This window comes from Callospermophilus lateralis, chromosome 3 (genome assembly GCF_048772815.1).
Source record: "Callospermophilus lateralis isolate mCalLat2 chromosome 3, mCalLat2.hap1, whole genome shotgun sequence".
NCBI lineage: Eukaryota > Metazoa > Chordata > Mammalia > Rodentia > Sciuridae > Callospermophilus > Callospermophilus lateralis.
In genome coordinates, this window is record NC_135307.1 from 114,922,305 (window position 1) to 114,950,127 (window position 27,823).

The 27,823-nt window shown below is 31.9% G+C and overlaps 1 protein-coding gene across 1 annotated transcript in view; it reads right to left on the reverse strand.

Annotated features, from left to right (window-relative positions):
• Positions 1–27,823, reverse strand: part of Myo9a (myosin IXA) — a 263,115-nt gene that overhangs the window by 105,798 nt on the left and 129,494 nt on the right. The window contains exons 15-16 of the mRNA XM_076851030.2: positions 24,292–24,411; positions 11,218–11,293 (exon numbers count right to left, since the gene is read on the reverse strand). Of these exons, the coding sequence (XP_076707145.2) occupies positions 11,218–11,293; positions 24,292–24,411 (196 nt within the window). The remainder of the gene's footprint in view (positions 1–11,217; positions 11,294–24,291; positions 24,412–27,823) is intronic.

Genomic DNA, 27,823 nt, shown 5'->3' on the forward strand with positions numbered 1-27,823 from the left:
ATTAAGATATCACTAATTAATGCCCCCTCTACACTGACAAAATAAGTCAAATAAAACATTAAAGACTAAAGAGTCAAAAAAATGCTGGGCTGAGGATATAGGTCAATTCGTAAAGTGCTTGCCTTACATTCACAAGGCCCTGGTTTCAATCCCCAGCACAACACACACATCCCCAAAAGAAAAAAGATTCAAAAAAAAAAAAAAAATGCTAAGACATCAGAAAATGATTATCAATCAATAGGATTAACCTTTTCTCAATTCAGAAAAGTTTCTGTGAGTTCTGGCACATTCACATGCAAATGTCATGTAGGTGTTGATCATATCTTTAAATAATTGCTATTAATCAATAAGTAATATAACAATGGCTTTTCTCTTTCTTAGACTAGAACTTCCAAAGCTACCACAGGAATTTACAATCCTAACAGGCCATACCATTCAATGGAATATCTAATTTTTCCCTGGGATCTTGGTCACACACACACCACTCATATACCCCTTTTGCTAGGGGTTGAACACTATTATAGGCATTAGGGAAATAAGAACGAACAAAACATGTAAAATTATCAAAGGGCTTTTAAGGTAAAGATAAATTGTACACATGTTTGGATATTTCCAAAAGCCCATAAAAACAGTAATAACATAAATTTTAAGGAATTAACACTTAAGAATAAAATATATTAAGAAAAAACAGCAATACATCTTTGTATATAGAAAGCATATTGCTTTCTCAGGCTTTGGTTGTTGCTTCTTTACATAGGCAGGGCATAAAACAAAGTCTGTGAACTAGGCAGCACTACGCACAAGAATGGATAGAAGTTAAGGGCAATACTGAAAATAGAGGTTCTTAGTCTTCTTTCCCAAACAGAATGCTAACCACTGGAATTATATATGCCAGGAATAAAGAATAAATTTTTGTGGAGAAGGGCTGGGATGTGGCTCAACGGTAGAGCGCTTGCCTAGCACAGGCAGGGGACTGGGTTCGATCCTCAGCACCACATAAAAATAAAGGTATTATGTTGTGTCCATCTATACCTAAAAAATAAATATTTAATTTTTTTTTCTGTGGAGATTCTGACTAGCCAAAAAACAAATACTGATTGTTCCAGGAATTGATATCACCCACCCAAATTAATCAGAGATTCCCAAGAGCTTTCCAGTGTGTTAAAAATAGTTGACCAATGTTCAGTAGATGCCTGAGGAAAATTCTTAGTATGAAACAGAAACCAAAATAATTAAGACATAACAACCAGACGAATGACCAGTCCAGGCATAAAAAATATCTGGCTTTTTTTTTTTTTTTTTTGGCGGGGGGACTGCCAGTAATATTCTTCAAGAGAAGAGAAAATGTTCCATTTATAAAATGCTATAAAAATAAACATTGAGAAAGCAAACTTTATAACAAAAAGCTTCCGGAAAATTAAATAAGCAATAACACAAACAAAAATGCAGGAGGACACATTCATTCATTGATTTTAAAATAACTCCTTAGCAACAACTACATGTCAATTATTTTTCTAGCAATGGACATACAACATAACAAAACTAAACTAAAATCCTTACCATTAAGTGGCATACATTCAGGTAGGAGGAGACAACAATAAACACATGACAAAACATACTATGTGTTGAATAATAGATGGTAAGGAGAAAAATTAAACACAAAGAAAGGTTAAAATATACTAGACTTTTAAAATAAGACCATTAGGGAAAGCCTCATTGATAAGGTTCTAAACAGTTATTTGGAAGAATAACATTTTAGTTGGTGAGAAGAACAAACACAAAGTCCCAGAGATATGTATGTTCTTAGTGAGCTTTATTAAGTAAGCCAACAAGGCTGGAGTAGAATAAGCAGGCAAAGAATGAAAAGAGAGCAAGTTAGAGAGGAAGAAAAAAACTATGTTACATTGTACCTTTTAAGTAGTGTTAAGAATTTTTGCCTTTCAACAAGAATTAGGAATTAGAAACAGGAGGATATTAAGCAAAACACTGATTATGAGTCACATTATATACTAAAATAATCACTCTGTATTTGGAAAGCAAAGGACAAAAACTAGGAAATTGTTTCAGGAGGTTTCTTCAATAAACCATGCAAGAGATAACGATGACTTCAAGCAGTATAAAATTCTAAGTACTTAGCAAAGATGAGATTTTCCAGACAACATTTCAGAGTACAGTTGATACATGACATGGTAGAATACATGTGCAGTTTATAAGAAAGAGGAAATTAAATATGACTTCAAGATTCTTTATGAGTGATATATTTAGGAGTGAAGAAGCAGGAGAGACTGGTTCTTGTAATACAAAGTAAAACAGGTCAAAACCCAAAAAAGACAGACTCATCATAAATAAAATATAGGATCAATCAAGGAAGTCAGATACCCAAGCCAAAGGGTGAAGATTCTACAAAATTCTCATCACTTGGGGGTGGGAGGGTTCACATACAAAGGCTCCAGAATCAGCTAAAGAGCACCTTAAAAAAAAAAATGTCATTATACTTAGTAATATTTTTTTCTATCTTTCTGGTCAAGGTTTCTGATTAACAAGGACAGAAGAAAACAATTAAATGTGTGTGAAAATCTCTAAAAATGTTAACTAAACCCCCCAAATTAGCTAAAGCTAATTTAACAAAAAACTGGAAATGGGTAAAATAAATTATGTTACAACCATTCAATGCAAGTCTATGAGCTCATTAAAAATCATGTTGAGAAATAATATTTAGGAGAAGATGGCAGCTGGGAAGCACAAATACTGTGTATTCCCACACAGACAACTGCATTGGCTAAATATATCTAATATAACTACAACGGCACTGCCTTAACCATGAGGAATATATTCCAAGACCCCCTAGAAGATACCTGTAATCACAGATAGTACCAAAGCCTAAATATACATTCTCCTTTACATATATATATTTTTTTTTTAAATAAGAACATGGAACATTTATAACAATATACTATTAATAAAAGAGATTCCATCATTTCAACTATTTACTTCTAGAATTTTCTATTTAATATTTTTGTATTTTGACTGATTATGGGTAACTGAAACTGTGGAAAGCAAAACTTGTACTGTCTGTGATGTCAGATATCTCTTGGGGGATCTTGGAATATGTTCAGCTGGATTCTATTGATGGCTTGCAATTTCCAGGGAAAGGCTTGCATGGTAAGTTTCAATTAATTTTGGTCATTTCACCTCAGCATAGAAGGAACTATTTAAGGTGCTGGTAAGCAATTGTGTACATATTCTTGTAAGAGCTTGCAAACAGCATGCTGGAGTCAGAGTGGACAAAAACGACTCTTCCTCCAAGTATCAGGGAACTGTTTGCTGACCAATGCTTTAATCACAAAGGTAAAAATAAACAAGCAGGAGACTACTTCCATACTTCTTACATTATTGCAGGTCCCTTTCCCCTCCATCCGAAGGAACTTCAGATTTAAAAGATGGGCACATTGTATATGGGCAGAAAACTGGAAAGTTACTCTACATGTCCATGAAAAGGCACAGGAAACACCTGAGAAGATCTTAAGTGGGCTGAATCTGGACACAGAGAGAGCATACAACAAACAAAAAAAAAACCCAAATACACCAAAGTCTGGGAGAAAGGAGAATCTGGTTGCTAGTTACAACAGTATTAGAGCCAAATATTCACTTTTCAACAACAACAACAAAAATCACAGACACACAACAAAAGAAAAGTATGACCGACCCACTTGGAAAAAAATAAATATATCAACAAAAACTATCTCTGAAAATGATCTTCTAGGAGACACATTAGAAAAAGACAAGAAAACAATGTATGAACAAAATGGAACTTTCAGTAAAGACAAAACCTAAAAAGAAACTAAAAATAAATTCTGGAGCTCAAATACATAACAGTGAAATGAAAAATTAACTAGAGAGTTGAAGGCAGATTTGAGCAGTCAAAACAAAGAGTCATTGAGCTTGGGACAATGGAAAATACAGAGTCTGAGGAACAAAAAGAAAAAAGACTACAGAAAACAAAGCCTAATAATAAGAAACCTACAAAGAGGTGAACATAGGCACTGAGGTAATTCAAGAAGAATGGGGGTGGAATAGGAGCAGAGAGAATATCTGAAGAAATAATGACTGAAAACGTCCCAAATTTGATGAAAGACATGAATATATAACAGCCAAAAAACTCAATAAACTTAAAGATGAAGTCAGACTCACACCAAGAAACATTATAACCAAATTTTCACAAGCTAAAGACAAAGAGAGAATCCTAAAAGCATTAAATCCTGCAAGATAAAACAAAAAAGAAACACATTACATTCAATGGATCCTTAATAAGATTATTAGCAGATTTCTAATCAGAAATTTTGGAGCTGGGAAGGCAATGTGGGGGTGGGGGAGCAACCAAGACTCCTATACTTAGCAAAACTGTTCTTTGAAATTGAGAAATTAAGATATCACTATATATGCCCTATAAGAAATGAAGTATGAAGTGGCTTATTTGTGATCCCAGTGTCTCAGGAGGTTGAGACAGGAGGATCACAGATTCAAGGACAGCCTCAGCAACTTAGCAAGACCCTCACAATTTAGTAAGTCCCGGTTCCATAAAAAAAAAAAAAAAAAAAATAGAACTACAGATGTACCTCTATAGTAAAGAGCCCCAGGGTTAAATCCCTAGTGATAGAAAAAACAGGAGGGAGGGAGAAAAGGAAGGAGGGACAGAGGGAGGGAGAAAGGCAGGGAGAAAAGGAGGGAGAAAAGGAGGGAGGGAGGGAGAAAGAAAGGGAGGGAGGGAGGGAGGGAGAAAAGGAGGGAGGGAGGGAGGAAGATGTTCAAGGGAGTCCTGCAAGGTAAAACAAGAACACTAGATAGTAACTCAAAGTCATATGAACAAATACAGATCTCAATACAAATAAAACATGGGAAATTATAAAAGTCAATATTCCATTTGTAACACCACTTTTTATTTTCTACATGATTTAAAAATGAATAGATTTGAAAAAAACAAATTTTTAAAAGCTTGTATGGTTTTAACTTTAACGTAATCATTAAGGAAATATAAATGAAACTACAAGGTAATACTATCTCGCATCAGTAGGATGGCTAACTATCAAAAATAATAATAATAATATTAAATGTTGGTTATGATGTTGAGAGACTGAAATCCATGTGTACTTTCAGTGGTAATGTAAAATAGTACAGCGACTGTGGAAAATAGTAAAAATTAAAAATTGGATTACCATATAATGCAGTAATTCCACTTCTGGGTGTATTCTTGAACCAAAACAACTAAAAGCATGGTCTCAAACACACATTTTCACACTCATGATAGCATTATTTACAATTATTTAAAATGTAGAAACAAGCCAAAGCATCTACCAACAGATGAAGGAATAAGTAAAATGTGAATTCATATGATGGAATGCTATTCAGTTCTATTTTTAAAAGGAAATTTTGACATATGCTACAACGGATTAACTTTGTTGGTATTATACTAAATGAAATAGTAAAAGTCACCAAAAAGACAAATACTGAGTAAAATCATTTACTAAGAATAGTCAAAAAATCAAAGAAACTGAAAGTAGAATGATACTTGCCAAGGATACCTGGCCTCACATCCAACTTTTAAAATAGGATCAAAATTTAAAAATTGAACAGTTTTTCTATGTTTCCGTAGTATCACATATTTCTTCAGGTATATCACTTATCACACATATCAAGTATCAATTTTTTAGTTCCTACCCAAATAACATAGCACTAAATACTTGAATAAACAAAAGATCTGCATAATTATTAATTGTATTCATCTTAATTTACAGTTATTTTTCTCCTAAGAATAATGTCACATGTAAACAATGCCTAAATAAAGAAGTCAAAAAAATTTTTAAATGAGCAAAAACACCAACCAAAGGGATACAAAACTGGGCTAACGGCATTTAGGGTAACAGGCACACTATATTTTAAAGTGTAAACCATAAAAATTGATTTGTGAAAATGGCTATGAAATATTTAATGTTTTAAACTTACATAAATATATTACTATTATTACTATATTACTATAATTCTGATTAGCTATGGCAATATAAACTGCTAATCATATCTACTTACATTAATATCTAAGTTCTGAATTTTTTCCAGAAAATATGGAAACCCAGACACATACTAAGACATAAAATAATGTTATAAGAGTTACCTAACCATAATATATGAGAACCACTCTGAAAATATTTTATGTGATGTGAAGCCACACTGATTCTAAATGATAACCTTGAAATCCATTTTATAAATCACATAATATCATTTTTAAAATTTTTATTTGTTCTTTTTAGTTATACATGACAGTAGAATCTATTCTGATATATTTATAAAAGCACAGAATATATCTTATTCTAATTAGGAACCCAGTCTTGTGGATGTACACAATACTGAAATTCACCGTGGTGTATTCATATATGTAAACAAGAAAGGTATATCAGATTTATTCCACTGTCTTTACTAACCCTATGTCCACTTTCTTCCCTTCATTCCCCTTTGTCTAAAACAACTCTAGTAAAAATCATTTCAATGTAATCTTTCAAACAAAAAAAAATTTACTTTTGTTCCCAATGTTGCATTTTATACTACAATATCCCAGCACTGTTGGCTACATCACATTATCAGGAAAAGTTAATTTAAAAAGATACAGTGGAGCTGGGGTTGTGGCTCAGTGGTAGAGCACTTGCCCTGCATGTGTGAGGCACTGGGTTTGATCCTCAGCACCACATTAAAGAATAAATCATTATTATGTTCAACTATAACTAAAAATATTTTTTTAAAAACAGATACAGTATTTTAGAACAAAAATTGAATAGATACGGTGAAATCCCAGAAACTCAGAGGCTGAGGTAGAAAGATCACAAGTTCCAGGTAAGTCTGAGCAACCTGGCAATATCCTGTCTCAAAATAAAAACTTACAAAAGGCCTGGGAATGTAGCTCAGTAGTAGAGCACACCTGGGTTCAATCCCAAGCATTACAAAATCGTGATCCACAGTATGTAGCATCTTAATTCTTAAAGAATAGGTATTTCTCGGTCCACAAATAAAGTGGATATTAGTACTTCTGTCTCCTTTTAGATAACAAGTTTGCAAAGGAATTTTGTTCCATTGTAGCACTCGACTATTGATTTCCATGAGCAAATTTCATTAACATGATCTAGATCATCACCACACTGGACATTCCATTCTTTTTTTCTTCTTTCTTTCTTATTTTATTAGTCCTTTTTATAGTTATACATGACCACAGAATTCATTCTGATATAATTATAAAAGCATGGAATACAATCTTTTCTACTTTGGACATTCCACTCTGAACCCACTCTGAACTTTCATTTTTTACGTTAAGTATCATTAATTTTGTAGATTTCCTTAGTCACTTTTATTAATCCTGTCAAATGGCTGAGAGATTGTTTTATAAGTAAAAAAATCTTTCACCACTTCACATTAATAAGCATAAAGGTACTAACTGGTTATTTGCAAAACATCTTCCTCACAGAGTACTTGTTTTCATGGTCACTTATTAACAGGTAAGAAAGTCATTGCTAACTACTTATTAGCAAAGGTTTTCTGTGTATTTTCATAAAAGTGATTTATCTACATTTCTATAAAATGCAGCTGAAGACTTTAGAACCTAAAAATAGTATTTATACTATAAGAAACTGTATCAAAAAATGATGAAACCAAACAAACTTTTGAGCTTTACTAAGTGCTATGGTTCACATATGAGGCAATATCCCAAAGCTCCTGTATTAATTCAGGAATGTTTAAAGGTGAAATAATTAGATTCTGAGAGCTGTCACCTAATCAGTCCATCCTAGCTTGAATGGACTGGGTAGAGCTATAGGCAGGTAGGTCACTAGTGTTGTACCCTGGAAGGATTCATCTTCCCTGTGGCCCCTTCCATGCCCCATCCCCTCTGCTTCCTGACTCACCATGAACTAAACACTTTTCCTCTGCTGCATCCCTCTGCCATGATAAGCTGCCTCACCTTGGCCCCAGATTCAGCCAACCAGGGACTAAACCTATGGAACCATGAGCCAAAATTAACTTTCCCTCCTCTAATAGTTCGTGTTAGGTATTTTGATCACAGCAACGTAAAGCTGATTGACAAACTGAGCTTGTTTGACTCTATAAAAACCACTTATAAGGAAAAGTTCATAGGGAAGACTCTATTTAGTAAATATAAGCTAATGATTTCATAATTGATCTGACTTCATAAATATCTATTACTCTATCTTCTCTTTTTGCCCATATTGTCTAAAATATATCTAAAATAAATAATAAGTACAATCCAAAAAATCTCTTAGTTGTCCTATTTCTGATATCATTAATTCAATGTCACATAGCTTTATTTCAGTATACAAAAGAATCAAGCTGATATGATCAAGTTCTCCATAAAGGTTTCTTGTAAATGAATTTATTTACATATTTTTACAAAATTGGTATATCATTCCATTAGTGCCTAAACTCAAATAATTCTTTGAAATAAGAACAAACCAAGCTTTTGTTGTTATTGTTGTTTACTTGTTTTTATGGTGACACGAGGAACTGAATCCAGGGACACTCAAGAACTGAGCTATATCCCTAAACTTTATTTTCAGACAGGATTCTCACTAAGTTGCCCAGTGTGGCCTCAAACTTGGGATGTTCCTGCCTCTGCCTTGAGTTGCTGGGATTATAGGCATGCACCACCACAGCCAACAAACCAACCAACCTTCAAACATGATACTAACTATTCCAACTGATGTACAAAAAAGCCAGGAACTCATACAAACCACTGCAGGTATCCAAAATTAAAAGTACCAAAAAAAAAAAAAAAAAAAAAAAAAAAGCCCAAACTAGGTATTAGGAGATTTATAACCATTAAACTACTTTAAGAAATGGAGCAAATCATAGTTTCTTTTTTATTCAAATCAAGGAAATGGGATAAATTATGTATCTCTAATCAGGGTAAGAAAACTGCCAATAGAATCAAAGAATTATAGGTCAAGACTAATGATCCAATCTTTTCATGGTAAAATTTAACATGAAAATTTGGAGGACAAGTATCATTAAGGAAACAATCAAGAGCATGAAAAGAAAGCCTACAAAATGGTAGAAAATCTTTTTGGCCACACACACACCCCAGACAGGGCACTAATATCCAAGATATACAAAAATACTTAATACCAAAAACACAAATAACCCAATCAATAAGTGGGGAAAGGAACTAAAATGACACTTCTCAAAAGAAGAAGTATGAAAAGTCAACAAATATATGAAAAAAATGTCTAACATCTCTATCAATTAGTGAAATGCAAACTAAAACTATAATGAGATTTCACCTCACTCCAACCAGAATAGAAATTATCAAGAATACAAGTAACAATAAATGTTGATGAGAATGTGTTGAAACAGGTACACTCATATATTGCTGGTGGTACTGCAAAGTGGTGCAACCATTCTGGAAAGCACTATGAAAATTCCTCAGAAAATTAGGAATGGAACCACCTTATTTAACCCAGTTATCCTACTCCTCAGTATACACCTAAAGAATTTAAAATCAGCACACTACAGTGACACAGTCATATCAATGTTTACAGCAGCACAAATCACAATAGCTAAGCAATAAAGCCAACCCAGATGCCCATCAAGAGATAAATGGATAGAGAAAATGTGGTGTATATATACAACAGAATATTACTCAGCCATAATGAAGAATAACTTTATGACATCAGACAGTAAATAGATGAAATGGAAACTATCATGCTAAGTGAAATAAGCCAATCCCCAAAAAACAAAAGGTCAAATATTCTCTCTGATATGCAAATGCTAACACACAATAGGGGAGGGGAAGAAGAGAAGTTCAGTGGAGTAGACAAAGTGGAATGAAGGGAAGTGAGGGAGAATGGGAAAAGAAAAGACAGTGAAATGAATCTGACATAAATTTCCTATGTACACATATGAATATACTCAATCTCACCATCTTGTACATCCATAAGAAATTAATTTTAAAAAATAGCTGAGTAAATGGCAGAAAGATGAATATAGGAAAGGAAGCAGAGGGTGGGGAGAATAATGGGGAAGGAGTGATATTGGGGTTTGAATTAGAACAAGAAATAGTCCATGCTTGTATGACTATGTCAAAATGGATTCTACTGTAATGTATAACTAAAAAGAATCAATAAAAAAAAGGGCATACACTATGAAAATAGTAAACATGACAGGGGTTGTGGCTCAGTGGTAGAGTGCTTGCCTAGCATGCATGAGGCACTAGGATCCATCCTGGCACCACATAAAAATAAACAAATAAAGATACTGTGTCCATCTACAACTAAAAAAAAAATATTTTAAAAAACAGTAAACAGTTTGATGTGTTAGCAATTAAAATGCTGAAGATATAGTTGCGACTACATACTTTGGCTGTGACAGCTCTTACACATGAAGCTAGTGAACTTAGACTTCTTTTAACAAACAACAAAGAGTCATAAAAAGCTACTGAAGTAGAAAAGTGATACTATATATTAAAAACACATAGTAACTATTTCAGAAACAATCATCAGAGAAGTTATCTTCATTGTAATGAAAGACTTACCCTTTATTACAAGGGCACCAAAAAGCTCAGTTCTCTTGATATTTAAAACATAGAAAGCACACCTAGAAACTAAACAATTTTCTCAGCTCAAATAAATACAGTACCTATAAATGATATGCTAAATGGTAGTGAACCTGTATAAACTCAGAAAATCACTTATATTTGTTACTTGCAAATTAAACTAAAAACATTCTTCATTATAAATGATAAAAAGTATAAAAAGTAAGCTCTGGTAATTATGCTTACTGAGAAAAGGTATTAGATGGTTTTATGTATATCAAACTATTCAATTATTCAAATTATTCAATTATCTCACCAATAAGATTTCTCCATAGAAAGAAGCATAATAACACTAAAATTTACAAAAGACATAAAATGCAGGGAGTGTCTTGGAAATAGTTCATTTTAAATTACTCTGGGGAAACATTCAAAAAATTGTAGTTATTTTACCAGGAGCAATCATAGAGAATTTTTGTTAACTCCAACCTATTAAACTGTTATTAAGTTACTCATAAAGGCCTTAAGAAATTTTTTAAAAAACAAGACTGACTTTTAAACTTTTGAAGTCATAAAAATATTACTAAGATTTCTAGATATTGTTTCTATACTTTCTTAAAAACATAAACTAAACTTACTGTTGGTTTTTTTCATTTAGAGTATTCATGCCCTGAAGATCAGAAAGAGGTGTTCTGGGATTTTTCCGGGTTATATCTAGCAAAAAAAAAAAAAAAAAAAGAAAGAAAGAAAAAAAGAAAAAAAAAGGCAGAAAATTTCAAATCAATGTACAGAAAAACTAAACATGAGAATTTTCCAAAGACAGATAAAAATTCATATTCTTCAGTAAATACTTAGTAAATATGTCAGAAACACCTAGATAATAATACAAACCATGTCCCATAACTACCACTAACAAATCTGACCTATTTAGCAATGAACCCAATTAGAAAATGTAATAATAAATTATTTTATTTCTTCTTTCATTTAAATATTAACATTAGGAAATACAGAGTGACTGAGCTAAAAGGACTAGAAGTATACAAGTTCATGTCTTATTTTGATATTCAAAAAGTTTCTAATATGATCCTTTTGTATTAGGTTTCAACAACAAATATATTGTTCACATGGACCATGGATTTTGACAATCAATTGATGAAACAGATAAAGACACTGAGATGACTGTTTCCTAAGGATTATCAATATTTTAAAAACATAATTTTCTTAAAAGCTCACAAAGTATCAATTTTATACCACAAATATACATAAGTATATATATGTTAAGATACATTGGAAAGGAAGAAGCATCTTTATTCACGAGGACATAATCTTGAATGTAGAAAACCTAAGAAATCTACAAAAATCTATTAGTACTAATAAGTTCAGAAATATTTAGGAACTAAATCAATATAAAAAGTCATATTTTCAGAATAGCAATAAAATGATCTGAAACAAAATTAAGAAAACAATTCCACAAATAATAGCATCAAAATAATATAAATTTAACAAAACAGTACAAATATACACATTGGAAAACTCAAAATATAGTTAAAAGAAATTAAAAGACTTACATAACCAGAATGCTATCCATGTTCCCGAATTAGAGAACATGATATTTTTAAGATGGAAATGCTCCCCTAAACTGATATACAGACCAATCTAATCTCTATTAAAATTCCAACTTCCTATTTTTATAAAAATGAACAAGCAGATCCTAGCATTAATACAGAAATGTAAGGGAACTAGAAGAGCCAAAAAAAATCTTGCAAATAACAACAAAGTTGTAGGATCCACACATTCTGATTTCAAAATTTACTACAAAGATATACTAATTGACACAGTATAGTACCAGCATAAAGACAGATATATACTTCAACAGAATAGAACCAAGAGTGGGGAAATAAACCTTTACATTTGTGATTAATTAACATGACCACTGGAGAAAAAAATAATCTTTCAACAAATTATTCTGTGAAAACTATGTATCTACAGGCAAAAAGAATAAAGTTGGTTAACAGACCTAAATGAAAGTACTCATACTTTTTAAAGAAAATAGGAATAAATCTTCCAGATATTGAATTAATGTATGGCACACACCCCCCAAAAAAGAAAAAAATATATTAACAGGATGTCATCAAAATTAAGAGTTCTGTGATTCAAATGACACTACTACACTAAGAAGATGAAAACAGCCAGGCATGGTGATGCATGCCTGTAATCCCAGTGGCTTGGAAGGATGAGGCAGCCTCAGCAAAATTGAGGTTCTGAGCAAATCAGTTCAAAGCCAGCCTCAGCAAAATTGAGGTTCTGAGCAACTCAGTGAGACCCTGTCTCTAAATAAAATTTAAAAAATCGGGCTGGGAAGGTGGCTCAGTGGTCAAGTGCCCCTGAATTCAATCCCCAGCACCCAAAAAAAGGTGAAAACATAACTCATGGAATAGTATAAATTATTTGTGTATGATATAGTATGATCTGTACGATAAGGAATTTATATTCAGGATATTTAAAAAACTCTCAAGTTAATAAAGATAAGAACCCAATTTAAAATTGAATAAATATTCTCCAAAAACATACAAATGACTAATAAATACAGGAAAAAGGTTCAACATCATTAATCATCAGAGAAATGCCAATCAAAACTGCAATAAAATACCACTTCACACACACCACGATAGTTAGAATCAAAAAAGAGAAATAAGGAATTTCAATGACATGGAGAAACCAGAACGTTCATACACTACTGAGTATGAAATGACATACTTACGCTGGAAAGCAGTTAAACAGTTCATCAAAAATTAAACACTGAACTACCACATAACCCAGCCATTGTACTCCTAAGTGTAGATATTCAAGGTAATTGAAGATACATGGCCATTCAAAATTTGGTATTAAGAATATAAGGTGCTCTGTGATCAACAAACCAGTACTTTGAACAGCTACTATTTTTATTTGAACAAAAAAAATGCATTCAAATTCTAAGTAAATACAATTCTACCTGTGCTTGTGAACTAGAAAACATGATATTTTGGGGATGGGGATATAGCTCAGTTGGTAGACTGCTTGCCTTGCATGAATAAACCCCTGGGTTCAATCCCCAGCTTCACAAAAAAAAAAAAAAAAAAAAAAAAAATCGTGTGTGTGTGTGTGTGTGTGTATATTTTTTTAAGATGGCAATGCCCTCCAAATTGATCTACTGATAAACCTAATCTATCATTAAAATTCTTGCTATTTCTGCAGAAATGAACAAGTTGATCCTAACATTACTTTGAATAGCATCTTACATGAATGCATTTTTTGTTCTATTTGTCAGTTCCTACTTCATAAACATTAATTATCACTATGAAAGATTATAATTTTCTATCCTTTATATTCATTCTTTTCTTATTATTGAAGCATATCATCTCATGTCGTTCCTCAATATCAGTAATTCAATTTTCAGTTGCTTCCTCTATTTCCTGAACTCAGACAAGTGCTGTTTTATGACTCAAAAATCTATTTTCAATATCATTCTGGCATTTCTTTGTCTGCTGTCCTGGGAAATTAACCCACAGCACTCTACTATCAAACTACAACCCCAGAACTTTATATTTCAATTTTTAAATTTTGAGATCAACTCATGAAGTTGCCCAGGCTGGCCTGGAACTTTTGATCCTCCTGCCTCAACCTCCCAAGCTACTTGCTGGAATTACACACTCATGACATTTTATACTTTTCAATTTGTGCTACCACTTTCTTTATTGGATTCATATTCTTAAATTCTTCTTTACTATAAAGTGTGCTCACAAGGAATTTTCTCCTCCTTCAAAAACATCCGAGTGTTTCTTTCTTGAATAATCTTTAAATTCCTTATATCCCTCTATGTAACAATTTTTATATCTATTATTAAATATTTTGAACACATAAGAAACGTGAGGAATAATATACTAAACACTTCAGACTACTAACTCAGATTTAAAAATAAAGACCAGAGTATTCTACTCTCTAACTTCATTCCAAAAGCATCAAGTCCCAAGATCTCCGATTGCTGGAATTAGCCACACACACACACAAAAAAATTAAAATAGCTAACATAATTATATTCAAGGATTAAAAAGAGAAAATGGTCTTCAAAAGAACAAAATGCATATTCTGAAACTGAAAAATAATTTTTATGGAAACAAAAACTTCATTCTACGCATCTAAGAATAGATCAGAATTGGCACAATGAAATTGAAATAAAACAAATCATCCAATGTAAAGAACACAAAGAATAAAATAAAAGAAAAATAACAGAGTCTGAACAATCATTGAGATACCAAATATTCTAACATGTTATTGAAAAAACAACAGGGAGAAACTGCAACTGAAACAAAATTTTAAACAAATTAGTCAAATTTTTCTGAATTTAATGAAAAACAATAAAGCATAGAACCAAGAGGAGCAGTAAATCCCAAACTAGACAAATATAATATAAGCCAACTAGGGATATCTAATCTAAACTGCTGAAAACTGAGGCAATGACTATAGGAGAATATCTGACTTAATCATCACAAATAAAGACCACAAAAATAATGAAACAATAAAGTGCCAATCAATACTTGGACAGTTCCTTAATGATATCACAAATGTGTACTTTGTGAAACAATATCTCCAGTCACAAATATTAACTTAGAAATGAAAATACATTTCATATTCACAAAAAATGTATTTTTATGAATATGAAAAATATGTATTTTTCATATTCACAAAAATATACATAGCAGGGTCCCTCACAACAGCTTTAACAGTATACAACTCTTCAATTCACCAAGTAATAAATGATAAACACAATGTTACATATGCAAATGTACATAATACATATAGAATGAAACACAAGTACATATATTGTTACATGAAAAAACATGGATGAATATGTAAATCATTATGCTGGATAAATAAAATCAAAACAAGAAAGAATCCATACTATATAATCCCATTTATATAAAATTTTTAGAAAAGGCAAAATTAATTTATAGTAATAAATCTTAACAGTGGCCATCTAAATGAGGTAGGAAAATGCACAAACCAGAAAACAGGAATATTCTTATGTAATTTTTCTCCAATATGTTTAATCTTTTTGTATTCATATTTTAGATCTGTAACAATTCTACAGCTAAATTTTGTTCAAGTTCTTAGTTTTAAACTCTGTTAAAGTCAGTCCATTTTAATTTACTAGTATTATTAATACACCTAACATATTTTGTGCCATCTTATTTAAGCTTTGTATTTACCCTAATTATTGCATGATTTTACCCAAATTTCTAACTGAATTATTTTCTTTATTCTAATTTCTTATTTTGAAAGTTGAATATACTCTAAGGTCATTCTTAAATTTTTAACATACTCATGAGTTCTTTTTTATTTCTTTTGCTTTATGCTTTTATTTTAATAACACTTATTTCCAAACACTTTATGTAACTTATTATATTGAAAATATTTTTTTATTAGTTGCTCATGACAATACATTGATCTTGACATATCATACATTTGAATCACATGGCATATAACTTCTGATTTTTCCAAGTGTACAGGTTGCAGAATCACATTGGTTATAAGGCCACGTATATACATACAGCAATACTAGTGTCTATTTTATTCTGCTGCCCTTCCTATCCCTCCTTCTCATGAATTCTTAATTAAATTAATTATATCTTCTTTTCCTGAAGAGTACAGAAACATTCAAATAGTTAATTCTCATCATCCCCTTCTTGTTAGGAATGTTATTATTACCCAAAACTTACTTTCACCATGTTATCTTCATATTAATCAAGCAAATTAAGCATAACTACTATTAAGTTTCATAAAGTATTACTCATTTAGATGTACACACATATTTACCAATTTCTTGATTTAGTCTCAAAACTTCTATAGTGGATTCAATTTCTCTTTCTCAAGTAAATAATTTTACAAGTTACTTCAGTGAAGATTTGTTCCGATTATTATATAGCCTCATTTATTGCTATAGTTCATATCTGTCTGTTATCTCTTTGTCCATACTTTCATTTTCATGTTACATATCATATCTTTATTTTTTTATTGTTTCTAATTAGTAATACATGACAGAAGAATGCATTTTGACACATCATACATAAATGGAGTATAACTTCTCATTTATCTGATTGTACATGACAGAGTTACACAGGTCATGTAATCATATTTAAGTATCGTATCTTTAAACATCATCACTGAAAGTACTTTATATCATGTAAATAAAATTTAACCTACTGAAAAAATTCATGTAGGGAGTTTAGTGAATTTGCCATTTCTGTTAATTTTGAGTAACAAGGAATAGGGGTATACAGCTCAGTAGTTAAAATGCTTACCCAGCATTTGCAAGGCCCTGGGTTCAATTCCCTGTACTTCATTAAAAAAATATATATATATAGCATTTGAATAACAGTATTTGTTTCTAGCATTTTACTTCATATCTTCTATTTATTTCACTCATTTTCCCCATCTTGATTTTCTTTTGAGAGATTTCTTATGTTAAAGAATATAAATTCTTATTTTTGCTATTATCATTGTTGTCTTTAAAGCATACATTTGGTTTATTGTAATTTCCTAAACTCAATAAATATGCATCATTTACTAATTTAAGACAAATATAATTTCCTGCCTTCCCTGGAGTTTTCACCAAAATATACATCAGCATTTCCTGAACTTGTTTCTATCTACCAATTTGAAACAAATTCTGATTATCTACCTTTTATATAAATTGCATATTCTTACTTTCATAAAAAAATTCTCTAATTTATATCAGGGTTCATGACATACAATTAAATGCTTTTCTATTGAGGTAAAGCCTTTAATACAGTAAAATATATTCATTTTATGTATACAATTGTATAAGTTTTGACAAATGCATTCACCCCATAACCACCAACAACAGAAGATGCAGAACATCTCCATCAACCCCTAAGAGATTCCTAATGCCCTTTCTTGGACAATCCCTCACATGCCCGATCCCTAACCCCATCAATTCAATAGCTGATCTGTCATCCACACAGATCAGTTTGTACTATCTAGAATTTAATATAAACTGAATAAAAAAACAAAAAGTATGTCATCTTCTGTGTAAGCAGAACTTCATTTTAAAGATGCATCTATGAAAGTTTTTATAAACATGTTTTAATTTTTCTCAGGTAAATAACTGAGCTTTATTGTGATTATAATTGGAAAATCCCTGAAGACTAAGTTGGACATCTTTCACAAACCTTCTTTTATGTTCAAATCTTATGACCATTTTAAATTTATTTTTTAATATTGCAAGAGGTTTTTTGCAAGTCTATTATCAGATATCAGAACTACAAACTATTACAAATATCATTTCTCAAGCTGTGGTGTGACATTCATCCCCCTCTTACCATTACTTGGAAAGCAGAAGTTTTCAATTCAGTGAGCTCTAATTTAGTAACATTTACCTTCTACAGTTCATATTTATATGCCCAATCTAAGAAATCCTTGCTTGTCCCAAGACTACAAAGATTTCCTCTCGGTTTTCTTCTACAAATTTAAAAGTTTTGGTCTTATAAAGAACTTTCTGAGCCATTTAATTTTTAAGTGTGTTTGACAGTAAAAGTCAAAGTTCTCTTATAACATATGGATATAGTTTTTCATTACCATTTGTTTGAAAGACTATCCTTTATCCCACTGAATTATCTCAGCACCTTTGTGGAAATCTGACCATATGTGTTGATCCATTTCTGTACTCTATTTTATTCACTGATCACCTGATCCTTACACCAAGAGAACAATATAATAACCATTTTAGTCTTGAAATTATATAGTGTTAAGTTCTACAGACTACTTATTTGGAATTATTCTGGTCATTCCAAGTGGTCTACAATTCAGCTTATGAATTTCTACCAAACACTTGCTGTGATATTCACTGGGATTATATTTAATTTATAGATTATATGAGAAAAAACTGGTATCTCATAATACAAAACTACAACTGTCTTTGTTGTATTTTTTAAATGCTCTCAGGGATATTTAAGACTTACACATATTTGTTAAATTTATCCCTAATTACCTCATGTTTGTGTATGTTGTATTAGTTATCCACTGCATACTAATTACTGCAAACCCCAACAATTTAAAACAACAGCTATCATCTCAGAGTTTCTAAAGAAGTAACAATTCAGGAGGAGTTGCTTAGCTGAGTGGTTCTCACTCAAGATCTAATTATGAACTTGTATTCAAGCTGTCAAGCAAGGCTGTAGTCATCTAAAGATTGAAATGAGGCTGAAGAATCTGCTTCTAAAGTCATTTGCATAGTTAATAACAAGCTTCATATTCTTACTACCTGTTGGTTGAGGCTTCACTGGGACTCTCAATAGGACAGGTCACAAATGGCAACATCTCTGAGACACCAATGTGAAAGCAAGTAAAGAAGTACCCAAGATGGGTAAGTCTTATGATTTAACCTTGTGACATATTATCACTTTTGCCTTGTGCTTTCTGTGACACAAAACAACTTTGTAAAATGGGAAAGGAACTATATCTAGAAGTATATCTAGTTGTTATATCTAGAAGTTGGCTGAGATACATGGCAAATGGAATTTATAAGTCCCATTTTCCTAGTGTGCACAGCTATAATATTACAATTTAATTTGCCTTACTATTTACCTGGCATCTTTTTTAATTCTAAGACCATTTTTAGACTTCTTGATTTTTTATATTAATGCTCATATTGTCCACTTCCTCTCTTTTAACTTCTATACCTTTTATTTCTTTTTGTTGCCTTATTGCTCTGCTGATGACCTTCAATAGAATGTTCTGAGTAGCAAAAGCAGATGTCCCTGGCTATACTCTTAAAATTAGGGGAAAAGTTTTCTACAAGATTTTCATACATATCTTTTATAAAATGAACAAGATGCTTTCTACTCCTGAGATGTTAAAAGGGTTTTAAAAAATGGAATTATGACAAACTCTTTTTCTCTAGCTAATAAAATGATCATATACTTGTTCTTTTTTAGGTGGCCAACACTATAAATTGATTTGATTGTTGCTATGGTTTAAATTTTGAGTGTCTCCTAAAGGCCCAAGTGTCAAGACATTTGATCCCTGGCTTGGTATTACTGAGAGATGTTGAAAACTTTAAGAACTTGGGCCTAATGGGGGATATATGGATCATTGGGTATGTGTCCTCAAAAGGGATTCTGAGACCTCAGTCTCTTCTTCCCTAGATCACTTTCATCCATCAGGCGAGCAGTTCTGCTCTGTTATATATCCCCACCATCTAACTTGCCCAAAGCAATAGGGACAACCAATCATGGACAGGAACCTCTAAATCTGTGAGCCAAATAAATCTCTTATTAGCTAAAAGTTGATTAACTCAGTTTATCATAAATGCTAACACTATTGTCAAAACTATCTTTTATTCCTGGAATAAATTTAATTTGATCCTCACATATGATCCTTTAATATACTGCTGAATTTGGTGCTTTCTTATATAATTCAAGATTTTTATATCCATCATCATAAAGTCATGATTTGGTAGCAAAGAATACTGACCTCAAAATATGATTTGGATTGTGTTCCCTGATCCTCTATAACCTGAAGGAGTTGAGAACTGGCAAATTATTTCTTTCACTCTTGATGTATCAGGGCCTGAATATGTGTTTATATATGGCAAAGATTTTAATTATGAATTCCATATCATTAACAGATAAAAGATTCTTCGGGTTTCCTGTTTTCTTGGATCAATTTTGATATTGTTTACAACCAAGAAATTTATCCATTTCACAAAAGTTGTTTAATTTATTGACATAAGTGTACATAATCTCCTCCTCAAACTTTTGACATTGATAGGATATGTAATTGTCTTTACTCTTTCATTCCAGATAATAGCTTTCTGCCTTCTGATATTACACTGTCCAATGAAACAGACACTATACGTGACTGTGTAAGTTTAAATTCATTAAATAATATTAAAACTTCAGTTTCAAATGTACCAGCCACATTTCAAACCCAGTGACTCCCATGTGCTAGGCAAGTACTCCACCACTGAGCTACAACCCAACCCTATATTTCAGGTTCTTAAGAGCCACATGTGGCTAGTGGCAACAGTCTTGTTCAGTGAAGTTAGAGAACTTTTCTAACATCACAGAAAGTTCTATTGGACAGTGCTGGGGTAGGTTTATCAATTTCATTGCTTATTTTAAAAAAAAAATAACACCTTTAGGTTTCATTGACTTTTTTCCTATTGTTAACCTGTTTTCTATGTCACTGATTTTTAGCTCTCAACTTTATTTACTTTATTATATTTCCTTGGCGCCTGACATGTTCTTTTTTCTTTAGGTTCTTAAAATGGAAACTTAAGTTATTCATCTTTTTAACCATAATTTTTTTTTCTAAGTACTGCTTTGGATATACTCACACATTTTAACATGTTTTGTTTCCAAAATTACTCAGATCAAAATACTTTCAAGTTGTCCTAATGAATTTTGCTTTAAATCAGGAATTACACATTTTGTTTCTTTCCCAAATATATGAGGGTAAGGTTACCAGATACCTTTCTGTTAGTGGTTTTCATCAATTTTCATCAGACAATAAACTTTCAATTTTCAATCATTTGTGTTACCATACTAATGTCTGAGGCCAAGACATCCAGCTAGGCTCTGTCAACAGGTGAAAGTAATGAGATGAAGAAAGCTCATAACCTTTGTCTGGAAACTGCTGATGTTTCATCTTATTGATCAACATATTCTCAATTTTCACAAGGCTGGACTGAAGGCCAGAAATATGGGTGCAAATATAAATGAGATTCAACTGTTCTATTTATTCTACTCTATTTCTTCTTCCTCTTAATGGATTGCTTCTCCTTTCCAGGGTTCCTAACTTTTCTGAAACTGAAACCACAGCTCAAGTTCCTAGGAGCCTCAATTACTCCCCTGTCTTCTAATTTCCTGTCAAATCTCAAAGACTCTCCCCTGCAGAGAGCAGGGAGGAGCACCAAAACTGAAAAGAATAAGAGCCACAATACCTTTTATGTTTTAATCTTGAAGGCCACATATTGTCACTTCTGCCACATTCCATTTGTTAGAAGCAAGTCACTAAGTATGGCACATGCCTCTTAAAGGGAGGAGAATCAAAGACTTGGTGGACATATTTTAAACCACCAAAACAGTGCCATAATTTATACTTTAAACTGCCAAATCTTTCAAAAGAAATTAAGAGAAGGAAAGAAACTTTGTCATTTAATTTAGTATACATCTTCTAGCTTACTCATTCCCTCCAATAATATATAAATCAGCAAACTAGATGTACAGCCTAAATCAAATCCCCCACCTACCTTGTATGGCCATGAACTAAAAATGGTTTTTAGACTTTTAAATGATTAAGAATAAAATAATAATATTTTTATAATGTGAAAATTATACAAAATTTAAATTATCAGTGTCCATAATAAAGTTTTATTGGAACATAGCCACACTCATTTATTTATATGTAATCTATGGCTCCATTCACTCAAAACCGAGTAGTTCGACAGAAACCTTATGGTCCACAAAGTCTAAAATATTTATTATCTGGTCTTTTGCTGAAAAAGTTTACCAACCTCTACTACTATAAATACGTGACCCACTATCATCAGTCTTTCAAGAATTATCTTCTGATTGTGGTAAGAGTTCTTAGATCTTCCCTGCATACTCTACAACAGTTAGTCAGGGATGTCGGAAGAGTTATAATCTACTGTCCTCCTAAATTTCCAGCTGATAGTCTTCATCTCAAACCAATATAGTTGTGGTCCTTTGTTTCAAGAGCTATGAGAGTTAGGGAACCCTTTGTGCAAAAAGCTACAGATTGACAATTTTTATCTATTGTTTTATGTACTTTAAAGAAGAAAGTCTTTGCTTTCTGCCTCCTTTTGATGTTTTTCCAATACTTTCAAATAGTTGGTTAAATTTTTTTCCAGGTTTTATCACTGTTCCCTGTGGGAGGGTTCACTTGCTTTACCAATTCACAATTTCTTAAAGCTGGTTGTCCCCTACTCTTTTTTTAAAGAGAAATCATCCAAACTTGAATTTATGATTTTATATACTAAAATTGCAATTATTGCCTAATACTACAGTGGATAAATTTGCATGTAAACACATACAAATGCATAATTTCTTTAGGTAGTACTGGAAGCTGATGTCTTCCTAGCCTAGTATATTAGAATATTAGAATATACTCTAGTAAATGAGAAAGGCCTCAGTTGTCAAGCTGAGTCATGAAAAACCACAGCAAATAAATTATTTGAAACTACTTAAAAAAGAATTAATCTAAGCTCCACCACAAAGATCTGTAGACTGTTTTAAACAATGTCCCATGTATTAAAAGATTCAGAATAGCAAGATAGAAAACTGGAATGAGAACATTTGGATACCTTTTAGAAACAAGAGCAATAATTATGAATAATTTTTAAACACATCTTTTTTAAATGAAATACTTACCTTTGTTCTTTCTAAAATGGGAAAATATTTTTCATATTTCTTTCTAATAATACATTACACATTTTCTTACACCAATTCAGTATATGTAAGAGAAATTGAAAAAAAGGTACTCATAACATGTGCTTTTAGGAATTCTACTTATATTCTTCCTTTGCTGACACCAGATGATACTAATATTTCAAGGGAATTTCAATCAGAAAACTGAAATTAGCAAACTTACCCTGTAGCAAATTATTAAAAGTTCAGAAACAATTATGTAAGTAAATTCAATCCACTATACACAAATTACTGAGGTAGGTTTTGAATATTCTGAAGGATCCATTTGTTCTCACAATAGCAACAGACTAATAACTATAATCTCACAACAAGCAAAATAACCAATTATCATTCACAATGAGTATACCAAATAAAAAGCAAAAGAGGAAATGGGGACAAAGCTCATCTTTTACACCAGTTTTATAAAAAGCAAACAAAAAGAACATTTTTGTTTAACATTCTGTTAATCTTCCTTATGCTGAAACATCAGTGTGGTAGCTTTGCTTTAAATCAGATAAAAGAAGGTCTGATTGGAGGTCCTCAATGGACCTAAACAAATTTACCAGCATTGCTAATCTTGGAAATCAAGCATAAGGAAACATAAAAATGAGCCAGATTCAGAAAGGAGTTTAAGGAACTTGGAAATGTTGGCCACCAAGATTATGGTGATAATTTGATGATTGCCTGCATGTGTTAAGACTTACCAAATTGTGTTCTTTCATGCAGGTTATTTTATTTCAGTGATATCCCAATAAGGATTATTTTTTTTAATAAGGAAGGTTAAAAAAAAAGCATTGTTTATTTTTACCCATCACTCAACTACCTGAAAGACAAAAATGAAAGCCAATTCAAAAACTGTGACCAAGTATAATTAACTCAATAATCACTGGCAAATAGGACAATCACCAAGTTAGGAAAACAGGTATCACAAACAAAGATGCTGTGTTTGCCAAAAACTAAGAAAATAAATATTAAAATTATTTTTAAAAAAAGAAAGAAAGAAAGAAAACAGGTATCTTGGCACTTTGAATCACTACATGAACAGGTATCTCAGCACTTCCAGCAAAACAGTGAAGTCTCGGGAACTATCCTGAGACTGCTCAAAAGATTATGGAAGTCATATTGCCTGTGCAATCTATGTTCCAACTGGTGTAGAATGCTCTTGGTTTCCATTTCCAAATGGCTATGTGACAAAACAGAGTTTATCAGGATTTGCAGCCTTACTGTACTTCTCTTCCTTGCACCTCTGCAGAATCTCTAAGCTCCTCTGGTGGACTGGGTGTTGAAGAAAGCTAAAACTATCCATACTTTTCAAAACCGCACATGGCGCTGTATCATCATGTCCTTAGAAAGCAAAAGGGGGAAAAAAAAAACAGAGAAAAGAAAAAGACAATTAAGTAAGCCCAAACCAATAGAGAATCAAGGACAATGCTGCCAACTATTTTAAAAGTGTAAAAAGAAGTACTGAAAATAGAGGCTAAATGTAAAGAATTTTTCCAGTTAATTTGTGGAAATTACAAACAAATAATCGAGAAAAAAAGGTTTTATTTTGCTCTATCATTTATCATCTATGTAACTTTTTTCTATTATTATTAGGGTTCTTTTCAGGTATTCAAACTGTCCTTTTTTTTTTTTTTAACTACTCAAAGTACTGTGAGTTAATACCACACTAAAAATTTCTAAACTAAAATTCTAGAGACATATCAAAAACAATTTGTATAATAGTAAACATTTTTTAAATAGACTCACTTTTATTGGGTCTGAAATATCATTACCATATAGTTGGCAACACTGATGAAACCACAAAGAGAAATATACCCAGAACAATTTCCTAAACATTGAAACAATTCTTTCACAAATCCTGCAATTAGCCACACTTGTAGAAATTCCAACAAGTGTACAGTGATTTAAAGTGTGAAGAAAAGCACCACAGAGCAGAGAAAACCAGTAGGATTTTTGAATTTATAAATCTGGAGAAATTACAGATTACCACCAATTCTTAGGAAAGTGAGGCAGAAATCAGCAACCCAAAGGAAAGGGAAAAGAGCACATTCAAATAAAGACCAAAACCTCAAATCAGTGCTATTTAAACAGTAAGTCACACTAACAATAAAAGGGGGAACTAGTGCTGTAAATATTAGCAATAAATGGATTTAAAAGAGAAGGGTTTCCAGGCTTTGGGAGAACTATTCACCATTTATTCAAAGATCACTTCTAGTGTTAGGGCATAATGTTCAAATTTAAATAGCCTTGCTTTTAAAAAGCAAAAGTGCATTATTTAAAAAACAGGTAAATTACATAACACAAATAAGTAAAAGTTCCATTAATGCTCTTTATTGTATAATTAGGAATTAGATACAAAGTAATAATCTACAAATAGTTCTCAAGACAGAATCATTTTAAAGATTAACCCACTTTTGTCTCATCATCCCAGACTTCGAACACCTACAAAAACTTAAATACAGCATATGTTTATATCTTATAAGAATATAGTTATAATGTAATATAAAATAATAAACTCAGGTTTATGATTTCTAATCTATTTTCAATATACCTATATCAATTTCATTGAAATATTCACAAAATTAAAAACTTGAATTTAATGGATTAAACAGAGAAAAAGTAATTCAAAGAGGTTTGCAGAGTATTTTTTAATCTCACTGTAATTCCCTAAATTGGATATCTAAATCCAAAGAAAAGGCATCTACACTTAGCAAAGGAAATAAATTTATTACAAATAATAAATCAGGATAATAGTACACACGGAAACAGATTTTTTTCAAAACAAAATGTGTTCAAATGTTTCATATCTACAACAAAAAAATAAATAATAAAACATTATATATCATTTGCCCAATGTGAGAATCAACAGCAGTAAATTTTCAATGTTTCAAAAGGAGACAGTTACAACCAAGTTTACCATCATTTCATAACCAAAAGAAACCTCAGTAAAAATACTCTACTCCCTTTGCTACCAGTAATTCCCACTTAATGGGTTGCTTGGAGAACGTATGCTTTCAAAGACTAGCCTGCACTTTGTTAAGGGAGACGAGTTGAGGAAAAAACACCTGGTAAACTCCACTCATACTCTGTCCAAATTGTAATTTTAAGACGTATCACCAAACTTGCCCTTCCATAACTAATTTGGTAATCTTCTAGTCAGATATAATTCAAGAAGATTATGACATTAAAGTGCGCTATTCAAGAAGATTATTCAAGAAGATTATGACATTAAAGTGCTCACTAAATTATAGTATAGAGTTTCCAAAAATCATTCATAGCCATGGAACCCTCATTTCCCATCTGATCGAATACAGTGTGGCAGTGTCATTTGGATATGAGTACATGTTTATCTATGACTGTTTTGTGTCTGAATACATGCCTAAATTAGGTTTTGAATGACCTCCATTTATTTTAAACATTATATTTCCAGACCACAATACTATTTCTATATTTTAATATATTCTTCTTGTTTGTTGTGTGTACCAACTCTTTGTTAAGGAGGTATGATTGTTCTAGGATGGTTTATAAGTATATTTTCAGGAAAGGTTTTTGTTTAGGGGGAGGGAGGAGTTCCAGGAACCGAACTCAAGGGTGCTTAACCACTGAACCACATCCCAAGTCCTTTTTATTTTCTCTTTTGAGACAGGGTCTCACTACATTGTTTAGGGCCTTGCTAAGTTCGTAAGGTTGAATTTGTAATACTCCTGCCTCAGCCTCTCCAGTTGCATGGATTACAGGCATGTACCACAGCACCCAACTTGTAAAGGTTATTTTCAAAGGAGTCTCATCAACTCTAGAGGCTTAGTTAGAATTTGCTTATACTAATTCTTAACTGGGATAATTTCTTAGTTTGAGATTATGTATCAAATATATAGTGCAAATTCAGATCCCCATACTAACATATGATGCAAATGTAAGCCATTGATTTAGTAAAGTTTTTTTTTAACCTTATCTAATAAGCTGTAACAGCTAAGATTCCTTTTGTTTCTCTATACAAGGCCACCAGACAGACTTTTTAAATTACTTGTTCAGTAACAGAAAAGTTCAAGTTCTTTGAGGTTTCTGAACCATGAAACAGAGTCTCAATTTCAGCTCCATAGTATCAGACTAGAGGCCATGTCTCTGATTCTAATTTGCCTAACTAAATGATATAATGATGTATTTCCTCATGTCTAACTTTTTTCTCATTGTATTTTTGACTCATTCAACAGCCTGTTCCCTTGTATTCCTTAATAATAATGTTCATGGTAGGAATATATCATAATTTGACTATCCATTCTTCCATTGATGGACATTTGTGAGTTGCCATGAATAAAGACACAACTGAACATTCTTTTGTGTGTGGGTTTGTATGTAACCATTTTATTGAAACATAATTCATACTCATACAATCTATATGTAGTTTAAAGTGTACAATTCATTGTTTACTATAATTCAAAGCTATATAATCATCAACCCTCAATCAAGTTTATAATACTTTGATCATTGCAAAAGGATACCCCATTATCTCTTATAATACCCTCAATCTCTTAGTGCCACACCAGCACTAGGAAAATACTACATCTCTCTACAGATTTGCCTATTCTGGATAATTCTCACAAATAAAATCATACAATATATGGCCTTTTTGTGTTTGACTTCTTTCACAAAGCATACCGCTTTTAGCATGTACCAGCACTTCATTCCTTTTTATGGACAAGTACCATTCCATTGAATGGATATACCACATTTTGTTTAGCAATTCATTAGTTGA